An 11,721-nucleotide genomic window follows, 5' to 3' on the forward strand; every position below is an offset into this window, starting at 1 on the left:
ACGTCGTAGAAGATGATTCTGGCTTTTTAAGAATAGAGGACGAACCACGAGCTACAGTTTGATTTCCATGTTCTGACCCTGAGCAGCAGTGAGGTGTTGAACCTTCGTCCCTGAGGATCAACACTAATGGAAAAGTCCTCGGTGCTGCACAGACTCCGTCACCTGCTGCCGTCAACACACGAGCTCGGAATCCTGTTTGAAACGAGCAGAGAAACTTCACCTGACCTGCTCCACGTTCCTCTGGAGCCCCGTCACACAGCAAACACCTCCACCCTTCGTCTTCACCCCTTCAATTCTATGTATTTCAAACATTATGAGAGAAATCATGTGAAAAACAAGTGAGGAGAAAATAAACAAAAAGTATTTGAGTTGTTATCTATAGCAAAAAGAGAGGAAGATAAACTAAGGAGCTATAAATAGACCAAGGCATTTTCAAATCCCCTCTTCATCCCTACACCTTGTTAACAACACGTCTTTGTACTTTATTCTTCTGGGCCTGAGGTGTGATCTCACTGTTTTTATTATTATTAATATTCAGCCTGATCTTTTAAAAACAGCCTTGTTTCTGTGGGAGTCTCTCGTTGGCCTTTTAGAGCTCGTGAAATCGTTAATGAAGCTTCTTAAATCATGCGATTCATGAAACTACTGTTTATTATTCCAGGATTTTCTTCGACTTTTTTCAATCCCCCCCCTTTATGAGTGCAAAGTTCATCATTTTCATCTCTTTCTCTTTTCACATTCGTCCTGTGTCACGTTTCTCTTTCCTTCATGTAGCCTGAGTCACTGCATCACTCGTAAAGATAGAAGGTTTTGACTGATTCCACCTCAGACATCCACAGCTGAGGGAGCTCGACACAATTTTCTCGATAAAATTCACCTAAATCTGGACCTTTTATTTAGGTTTTCCCTCTACAGTGCTGCTCATTGTGGGAATAATTAAATATAATTGAATAATATATTATAATTTCGAAGGTCTCGATTCTAAAGAGCCTTGAGATGATGTATATTATGATTTGTTGCTATACAAATCGAGTTTTATTGAAAACGAAACATGTTAACATGAAGAAACCTCCAGGACCTGACTCCACGTGCCTCGTCCGGTTGGTGCGTTCACTTGTCTGCATGAAAACCTCGTTTCAACGCAGCACATCCACATCTCCTGTGGTCAGGTTGGAGTAAAACCACCTCTCTGGGTGTTTTGAGTTTCCCAGCAGCCCCTGAAGGCAGCAGCACACCTCCACCACCCCCCCCCCCCCCCCCCCGAGCTCACCCTCCTCTCGCCCGGCCCACAAACCCGCACCTGGAGCCCGCAGCCCGGGGAGAGTCGCTGGGAGAGAGCCGCCTTCGATCCACCGTGCAGCATGGAGGAGTTAGCCCGAGAGAGCATCAGCCTGCTGGCCTCAGCCTCAGCCAAGCCGCCGCTGGACGTGGGCTCCGGCCCGCGGCTCGGCTCCGTGGGGGCCATCTTCATCATGCTGAAGTCCGCCCTGGGCGCCGGGCTCCTCAACTTCCCCTGGGCCTTCGAGAGAGCCGGGAGCATCCGCAGCGCCGTCACCGTGGAGCTGGTGGGAACTAACTCTATATTCTGTTTAAATACTAATGTATAGAATCATGAGGAGACACGTGTGCTCGTAGAGGACTGAGGATGAAGCTCCTCATGTTCATCAAAGTTTCTGCTGCAAAACTTTTTAACATTCTCAAACTCAGAAGCCACCTTTTCATTTTTAAATTCTGGATTTATTCTGGAAGTTTGTGTGTGTGTTTGTGTGTGTGTGTGTGTGTGTGTTGGATCTTATCTGTTCCAGGTCCACTGAGATCAATTAAGTAGATTCTGATCTGTTCCACCTGAAGAGGCCGTGTCACACTCTCACTTTTCACTTTATCAGTCAGATGTGGATCTGTTTCCTCCTGCCTGTCAACAGTCCACATGGTTATTGTGTTGACTCTTGATGTTACACACTTCCTGTGAAGCCCTGGACTCATTGTTTGCAGCCTTTTCACCTCATTCGTTAATTTCAATTAACTTACTTCCTCTGGTCTTACTCAAAAGTTCCTCTCTCTCTTTTGAATCCCTGCACTTTGTCTCTGGTCGTCTCACGTGTGTGTGAGGAGGACAAATTCTTCACTTTACATTATTTTAAAACTTTTCCGAAGCACAAAACCACATTATCCTGTTTTGTGAATACATTTTAAATCCTTGTTTATTCTCTGTCTGTCCCTCTTGTCTTTTTGGATAAATCACCTCAAAGTAGAAATAGTTTTTGATGATCTGTTCCTCCTCATCTCTGTGTGTCTTTGTTGTGTTTGTGTGTCCTTGTTTTGTTTGTGGGTCCGTGCTCATCATTTGTCTTCCTGCAGACTTTTGACAAAATGTGGTTTGACTGTGTTTTTACTTGCGTCCTCCACGTCCTCAGTCTCACTGTCAGGACGGACAGACTCGTTTCTGTTGACTGAATCCATTCATTTGTTTTATTTGTTTATTATACTTGGACCGGAAGAGGCACAGCTTCAGAGTCCTGCTGTTTTAATTCAGGCTACTTTTAGTCATGTAAACACAGAAATCACTTCTGGGTGATGGAGGGTTTTTAATTTATAACTGTACTTAGTAATATCAGCTGTAGAATCTGCTGCTGGAGCCGGTAGAGGGTTAGTTTGCTCTGTTGAATCCCTCTGATGTGGTTTTCCTCTATAAGCTCCAGTTTTGTGTGACCAGTGTAATCGGTGCGACACGAGGCCGATAAGCTTAAATCAATAATTCCCAGTTTAACCAGATGTGGTTGTTGCTCTTCTCCAGAGTCACTTCCAGGTGTTTCTTCCCCCTCAGATCTTCCATAGATCAGATTTGAATAATTTGCTTCTTACAGAAACCAATTTCAGACTTTGACCTTTCCGGCCGTTCGACAGGGATCTCTCTCTCTCTCTCTCTCTCTCCTCTCTGTTTAGGTTGCGATGCTGTTTTTTCTTATTGTCGCTGAACTTTTCATCTTCCTCTCGTCTCATTGGACGACAGTAAATCTCTGCTCGTTATCCGCGTCTCCACCCGGACGACACTGAGGGTTAATCCTGACCGGCAGCGATTCAGAGGTAACCTCCTGGTTCATGGAGATTACCACCTCGGCTGCACCGTGAAGCTTTAACAGGGTTTGAAAGTTTTGACTGGAAAGTTCAGGACGGTCACAGGCTGTCGTCCTGATCCCTTTTTTATTATGTTCTGTTTTATTATGACAGTGGTGGAAACTATAAGCCAACACGGGATCATAGGATTAACTTATTGTTGTTGACTCATCTGTATCCGCTGCCTGAGTCTGGATCCAGAGAATCATGGGGATGACATGAGGGTTCAAACTTTACTGTAAATTAACTTTTTATGATCTGCTCTTTCAGGTAGTTGCTCTTCGTCTGCGTTGTTTTCCTCATCGTCAAGGTTTATTCACTAAAGTTAATAAAACTAAATGTTGGAAAAAAATAAATTTGATATGTATAGCACAAAATCATACAACAGACCTTACAACAGGTAGAAGGTCCCTCGACTGTGCAGTGTTCTAGAAAGTGGAAACATTTTAATATTCCTGCATCAAACCCCTTGATTAAATCTGCTCCAAGAGTTTATGGGCTCCTCTTTGGCCCAAGTATCAAAAAATCTTTAATGTTTTTTCTGTAATTCTGCCAAGAGACAATCAGCAATGAAATCATTGAACCTGCTCGGCCGAGGTCATCAAGGGAGACTCCCAACAGTTCCAACAATGAACACTTGGTGGCAGTGGAGAGAAAAATCTTCACTTTAAAGCGATGAAGTCAAAGCTTCAGTTTGTCTCCTTACAGACGCGAGTTCCTCATCCTCTGCTTCTCTGAGCTTCTCTCTCCTTCCTCCACTCAGGTGTCCCTCGTCTTCCTCATCAGTGGGCTCATCATCCTGGGCTACTCCTCCTCCATCAGCGGCCAGTGCACGTACCAGGCGGTGGTGAAGGAGGTGTGCGGGCCGGCCATCGGTCAACTGTGTGAGATCTGCTTCGTCTTCAACCTGTTCATAATCTCCGTGGCCTTCCTGGTCATCGTGGACGACCAGCTGGAGAAACGTGAGTTAGAGAGCAAACTGGTCCTTCCACCAAAATACAGCTTCGGTCCTTCTTTGTGTCAAATCTTATTTAGCTTCATCATAAGTATAAACTTTTGTCAATAAGTCTTTGAGTTTGAATGTTTTGTTGCGAGCTGTTTCCTCAGAATTAACCATCTGGTTGATTCCGACCTCTGTCCTCCTCTTATGGAGGCATGGACGACCTTTCTGTGACCTTTGACCTTTCTGTGACCTTGCTTGGCTTTTCTTGTCCTCTCTCCATTAAAGGGCAGATCCATGTCTTTGGTTTGTCTCATTGAAAGAAACATGACAGTTCAGATTGTGGTTAAATGAGGACGGATATGTGGCCCACAGAGAAATAACCGAACATAGTTTCCAGACAACCACTAGGGGGCGATCAAGATAATTTGGCTTCATTTTCGAGGACAGATAGTTTTGCATTTATTTGTTTCCTACACTAAATGTAGATTTTCCTGATCGTCTCTGTTTGTGTTGTTGTTGTGTGTCTTTCAGTGTGCGGCTCCATGTATGAGCTGATAACTGGTTTGCCGGAGTCCGACTTGCCGCATCACTTCTACACAAACCAGCGCTTTGCTCTGGTGTTGCTCTGCGTCCTCCTCATCCTCCCACTGTCCATCCCCAAAGAGATCAGCATCCAGAAATACATCAGGTCCGGTTTAACACGTGTGTGTGTAGTTACACTGCTTGTCTACACACATGCTGTATATAGAACTATACTATATATAATACAAGGTTTTCAAGCTATATTTTGACTCGCATATAGCTTTCGTGTGGATTTAGGAATGTTTTCAATTTGCCAATGCTGGGATTTCTTTTCCATATCACAGTAATGTCCTACTTACAGTATTCTCTGCCACTAGATGTCACACTCGAGCATCTGATGACAAAAGTGTAAAGATCAAATGTACAGAAGTTTCTCCCCAGAAGATGAACCATTTCTGTGAACTCTAAATTGACTCAAATATTAAATCACCATCAGGATTTTAACAATCAGGACAATAGTGCGATATCCTCGACTAGAATTAGGAAAAACCAGCACCACCTACTGTCCAAAATGTGAACTTTACACTTGTGATACCGTAATTAGGCAGATTACCATTAAACTTCCTTGTTTCCCTACATGAGGAACTGTGGTTTTACTGATGACAGAACAGACTTTACGTTTTCCCCCTCTCTACCATCGAAGCTTCTCAAACGTGGAGTGTGTTGTTGATTCTTCTCAGTTGTGTGTCTCAGTGTGTTGTTCTTTTTTAAGCACACACAGCGTTGGTCTGGTTTCTGTCTGAATGATTTGTCTCTGTCCTCTCTCAGTGGCCTCGGCACTCTGGCTGCGACCTACCTGACTGTGGCCATCATCGTCAAGTACCACACCACGCCGTCTGTCCAGGTTCACATCGCCCCCCTCTACAGCAGCGGGTACGTACACCTCGGGGGGGGGGGGGGGGGTCTGTCTGTGTGTACACATGATGGAATCCAGGGCTCCAAACTGTGTTCGTTTCACTGGTCACCACGGCTCATGAACTCTTGAGAGTTGTGGTTTCTAACCTTTTTATAGAATTTATTCTATATTGTTTGGGCAGAAGTGAAGCAAGAAGAGAAAAAACATGAATTTTAATATAATTCTTAACAATGCAGAAAGGTTTGTCCAGGGCCGGCCCTAGCATATTTGGCGCTCTAGGCAAGCTTCACTCCTGGCGCACCCCCCCCCCCCAAAAAAAAACGATTTTCCACGAAAACTTATTATAAAATAATTTCTTTCTTCGTTAAAGTTGCTTGGACACACACACTCTAATCATAAGCCTCAATGTGCTAGCATGTTCTGACAACACCAAGGAGGTACGTACCTTGATTTTTGCCTCATTTTACCCTAATGTTAGATACATTTTTTAAAGTCAAAATATTGGTTGGAGATATATGTTATGAGTCCCAAAATTGATACCACAGCAACAAAGTATATCTGTAGAATAGAGCAGGAATGCAGCAGCAGTAACGACAGAAAGCCTTCAGTTCCTCATGCAGACTGCATCTTATTCAATTTAAACACAATTTCAAGTACAAGCATTTCTCTGAGTGTAACTGCATTTTAAAGTGCATAAAACATACATTCAATTATTATGTTGTCTCTTTCCTCCAAACATCTTAATATACATTATCACTCATAAAGAAATATAAGCATTTACAATATAGACCTATTGAACATTAGCTTATAACTGGTCTTTATAAGGCACAATAACAATATATGAATTACAGAGTCTGTGTGTGTCGGAGCTGAACTACACACTGTAAAGTAAACCATATACTATCATGCCCCGCCTGCAAGACGACGAGCAGGTAAAATAAACACCTGTACAGGCGAATGTAGCCCCGCCCACCTAGTGCGCGAGCGTCTCCCCTCACTGCCCAGCGGAGTTTCTAAGTTTTTACCAGTCTAACTCTAAGTAGATAATCAAAACAACATCAACACGTCTCAATGACACCCGTGGTGATCAAGCGAAGGTTTAGCAGCTAACGTAGGTGACTCTCACCCACTACTAACCTGTAGAATACAGGATGAATGCAGCAGCAATAAAGACACAGAGCTTTCAGTTCCTGATCCAGACTACACCTGACATGTGGGCGGAACCCCCAAGGAGACAGGACGGGGTGCAACTGCTCCCCTGCCAAACGTTCCACCTGAGTGCTGCTGTCATTTACTGATTTCTCTAATGAAACTACTTAAAATACTGTTAAAGTAATTAAATACAATATTTTGGGCCATACCACATATAGAAAGGGGCGCAAAAAACTCTGCCTTCCAAGGTTTGTCTTTAAAAAAAGTATATTTTCATCTTCCTTGTCATCTTTCTGGTTTTCTGTGTCATGAATCAATCATGGCTGCAGCTGCTCCTTGTTATGAGGTTGTTTTTAGGAAATATGGCCGTCGTGAGTCCTGCCCATCGATCTGCAGTGACTCCCGGGCGCCAGGACAGACGCCGTCCATCAAACCTCGCTCGTCTCTCTCGCTCTGAGTGACCCGGCTCGCTCCTGTCAGCCCTCGTGTGTGTGACTGACAGATGAACGCGCTGCTAAAGTGACTCTAAATGCCACGACATTATGAGCGGTGCCCCAATAACCAGGTTTTGTTGTTTTCTCCTCCTCGTGCTCTTGTGGCTTTTGTGATCCTGGGAGAATGACTGTGGTGTGTGTGTGTGTGTGTCTGTGCAGGATCAGCTCCTGGGCCTCCATGTTCAGTGTCATCCCCACCATCTGCTTCGGCTTCCAAGTGAGTGAAGCAACATGTTGTGTTTTCATGTAGGAGGGTTCGAGTCCCGGTGAACGAGGTTGTGTGATGTTGACGTCAGGAGAAAAGTCGAGGCTTCAGTTTCGCTGCGTTTGCAAAATTAAATGCTCATTTGAACCTTTGTTATTTAGCTATTAATGAAAATGATGTCATAATTTATAATGCTTCATTGCCCAGCTCTAATCTAAACTAAAGTAGGTCAACTGCCGTCTCTTGATCCTGCAAATAAAACCCGCCGCTGATTCCTATTTAATCATTTTAAACACTCAGCAGCACAATTGAGAATCCATTGACCTCCACTGCACCGGGATCATAAAACTAAAGCCCATGAGGAAATGATATTTAGAACCTGGCCTCGTCTCAGGCCTCAGCATCTCCCGTTGCCAGTAAGTCCGACAGGGAGCCGATGCACTGTGAGTATCCTCAGTAATGTTTGGGAGCGCTCTCTGGAGAGTGTGATGAAGTGTAGAGTAAAGGTCACCGCGCCGCCCGGGGCCTCACCGGGAGCTCCGCGCACCGAGCTTTCATATTTAATAACCGGTTGGAGTATGGGAGGAAAAAGATGCTTCTGTCAATCTGAAGCCGCACAGACTGATGTGATGCTAACCCTGATGGATGCTGGTGGAATCTAATAACAGGCGGAGGAAGGTGTGGGTGGGTGGGGGGGGGGGGGGGTGATGCGTGTCCGCTCACACAAACACACACACATGCAGACGCTCCCTCAGGCTGAGTGATTGCAGAGCAAAGGGCTGAAAAGCGGCGTGATGAGATCCTGAGAGCAGCGGAGGGGGGGCGGCGAATAGGGGGGGCGAGGTTTCAGTCCGGACAATGGCAGCTGGGATCAAGTGGGGACACGAGCCTGCAGCCTGAACCCCCGCCACGGTTTAACTGGGTTTAACTGGGCTCATCGTGTTGCTCCCAGCACAAAGCTTCCATCTGATTCTCATCTCAGTTCAGTTCATCACAGAAACAGATCTGAGATCAGAGGCGATGGGACCTTTGGATCTTCACCCTGTGGAAAACACTGCTGGTGGCCTGAGACTCACGATCTGTCAGAACCCGTGTCCTGCTTCATCTGGAGTTCATCTCAACACCTGGTTTTTAATTCCAACCAAAAACTTCAATCTAAATTTGCACATGAAATCTGTTAAATTGGAAAAACTAGAATCCGACCCATTTATCAGAAATTGCCCGACATGAGTCTTTCACAGAAATCAGGTTTGACTTCTTAGTTTGCTGATATGAAATCTGAATCATGCTCAACGATCCACATCCATCAGGCTGGATTCAGAACCTTCATCCTCTCTGGTTTGGTTTGCACGTGGCTGCAGATGTTGACTCTCCTTCCTCTTCTCTGTGCTCCAGTGCCACGAGGCGTCCATCGCCATCTACAGCAGCATGGAGAACCAGCGGCTCTCTCACTGGGTCTTCATCTCCGTCATCTCCATGATCTTCTGCCTCGTCATCTATTCCCTCACAGGTCAGATTCCTGCTTCCTCTCTCTCTCTCACAAACCTCACAGTGAAAATCTCTCCACACTCTTTCCTCGTGTGATATCGGAGCCAGAAGAAACGGTGACATGAAGATAAGTGGGTTCGTGGTGATGACTGGATTTGACTTGTGCGTCATGAAGCTCAGTTTTTAGAAATGTTCCTCGTGGCTGCAGATTCATTGAGTTTATTCTAATTCATTTCCATTGAATTCTGTTGTAGCTTAATTCTAATTTCTCTTAATTTATTGAATTCCTGACGGAGTCGATGCTTTTACACAACAAATCTGTGTTTCAATGATTTTCCACATTCACTGGGGATCAGATGAGTTCACTGAGAAAGAACCAGAAAGTAGATTGACTGGTTTTACTGCCTTTGGTCTTAATTGATAGTTTCTTAGATGAGAACCTGAGTTCTGCAGGTTCTTCTGTTTCTGCCATGAGTTCATCCCCTCTTGTTCTGAACACTGAACCACAGTCTGCATTAGGCCCCACCCTCTCAGGCCACACAGAGGAACTCCCTCTGCAGTTCAAAGCTCTGCCTCCTCCACTGAATCAGTTCATTTCTGCTCACTCAGCTTCACTCGCCTGTAAGTTGATCTGCCAGGATTTTATCACCATTAACAATATGGATTTTTTCTTTTTCATCATTTTATTAATCCTGATGAACGTCTCTCATTTAGTTTCCGGCCCCTCAGGGTATTTATCTTACCAGCAGCCAAAGGAGGACAGGCAGAGGGAGGAGGAGGCTTTCTCCTCGTATATGAAAATGAATGGCTCGGATGAATTAGTGGCGTCTTTATGCACAACAAAATAAAAGCTGTTATTTATTGATTCACGATCAATAATTTTACTAGTTATAATCATAGTGCTGCACAATAGAAAATCAGTTTTACCTCATCAATGTCTCCTCCCAATAAAAACATCATCCTCTCACTGTTTGTGCTGAGTCAGCTCTCTCTCTCTCTCTCTCTCTCTCTTTCTCTTTCTCTCTTTCTCTCTCTCTCTCTCTCTCTCTCTCTCTCTCTCTCTCTCTCTCTGGTGCAGGGGTTTATGGGTACCTGACATTCGGGAAGGACGTGAAGTCGGACATCCTGATGTCGTACAAGGGCGACGACATCCTGATGCTCATCGCCAGGCTGCTGTTCGGAATCTCCATCATCACCATCTATCCCATCATCCTGCTGCTGGGCAGGTGAATTCAGTGTGAACTCATTGAAAAGTTTGCAACTTCACCACTAGGTGTCACTAAACTCTACAGACTGAACCTTTAACGGATCCGTCTGAAACTGGGAGAAAACTTTTAAATCAAGTTTTCCACACAACTCCTATCAACCTCCTTGACTGGTTTCTTCTTTATCTTTATTCAGGAGTTTGGTCTTGTCAGCTCGACTGACTGATCATCTCTAGTTGGATCTAAATCTGACCTGATGTGAAGATCAGACTCGTCCTCTCTCTGTCGTCTCTCAGATCCGTGATCCAGGACCCCCTGCTGAGCTGGCGGCGGCGGCGTTACGGCGTGGTGACGGTGAAGTTTGAAAGCCGCAGCCGCTACGCGCTGACAGTCCTGTGGATCACCGTGACGCTGATCATCGCCGTCTTCGTGCCAGACATCAGCAAGGTCATCAGTGTCATCGGAGGCATCAGCGCCTTCTTCATCTTCATCTTCCCAGGTAACGCTCCGGTCACACAGGTTCATCCTCTGTCAGTCGTGATGTGAGCGTCTAACCTTGTGTCTGTGTCGGAACAGGACTGTGTTTGATGTTCGCCATGCAGTCGGAGCCCGTGTCCCTGAAGACCAGGTGAGGACAACGTCAACTGTTCATCAACTGGAACTAAACTCCTGAAACCTTCACATCCTATTAACGACTCGGTCTTCTCTGCAGAGTCGTCCTCACGCTTTGGGGCGTCGTGACGTTGATCTGCGGAGCCTTCATCTTCGGCCAGAGCAGCACCATCGCCGTCATGCAGTTCCTCGGGAAGATCTGACTGTCCCGCTCCCCCCGCCGCCTCAGGTGTCTTCATGGAGACTGTGGTCACCGGGTCCGAACTCGTTCTCCCCCCTTTCTCCTCCTGAGAGCCCACGTTGAGTGGAGGACTAATGAACATGACCCCTGAACAGTCACGTGGTCCCTCCACACCTCCTTCCCTCCCTCCGTCAGTGTGTCACGTTCTCTCTGGTCCCCCGACCGCCCGGTGGCGAGCGGCGCCTGTGCCCCCCCGTCAAGCCGAGATGATCTGATTGAAATCCTCAGGTATTTCTGCACCTTTGTTTTGTTGTGTGTCGGTGCAGATTTGTACATATCAGTATTCAACCTGTGTGTGTTCGGTCCGTGTGTGAGATGACGAGCACGTGTTGTACAAACATGTTTAAATTATCAGTCAAATAAAAGTCTGAGTGTGTTGAGAGAGAGAGGAGCTGCTTCCTCACATGTGATTGGTCAGTGATGATGTGTATACAATTTTAATCCCCATAAAACCATAAAATGAACCTGAGTAGATGGAGGATTGTTCCACGTTCATTAGGAAACAAGATTAATCATCGTTCATCCATAATGTTTTTTCCTCATGCTGTAAACACACACGTTTCAAATCAAAACCATGTGACACTTCTTTTTTTCTCAGTTTTCTAGTTTTATTGAATTGCATCACTCTACATCATCTAGAATTTCAACAAGATATTCTTCAAAGACCAAATATAATACTTGCATCCCTGCAATACGTCTCTACACGTAAGAAGAGAAAGCCGTTTACTGAAACATACATTAAAGAATTAATATTTCATTGAACATTGCCATAAAAGTGACTCTTCATTCATGTATGCCATTTTTTTTTTTTTTTCTTCTAGTCATATAG

At 45.1% G+C, this 11,721-nt stretch overlaps 1 protein-coding gene across 1 annotated transcript; it reads left to right on the forward strand.

The window, feature by feature from the left end:
• The first annotated feature begins 1,361 nt into the window (after positions 1 to 1,361).
• slc38a8a (solute carrier family 38 member 8a) lies at positions 1,362 to 10,854 on the forward strand. The gene is made up of 10 exons (XM_053427594.1): positions 1,362 to 1,565; positions 3,878 to 4,076; positions 4,589 to 4,745; positions 5,408 to 5,512; positions 7,301 to 7,358; positions 8,742 to 8,856; positions 9,913 to 10,060; positions 10,336 to 10,538; positions 10,616 to 10,667; positions 10,752 to 10,854. Exons 1-10 carry the CDS (start codon positions 1,362 to 1,364, stop codon positions 10,852 to 10,854), a joined length of 1,344 nt encoding a protein of 447 aa, XP_053283569.1.
• Positions 10,855 to 11,721: the final 867 nt, after the last annotated feature.

This window comes from Pleuronectes platessa, chromosome 7 (assembly GCF_947347685.1).
Source record: "Pleuronectes platessa chromosome 7, fPlePla1.1, whole genome shotgun sequence".
Taxonomy (NCBI): domain Eukaryota; kingdom Metazoa; phylum Chordata; class Actinopteri; order Pleuronectiformes; family Pleuronectidae; genus Pleuronectes; species Pleuronectes platessa.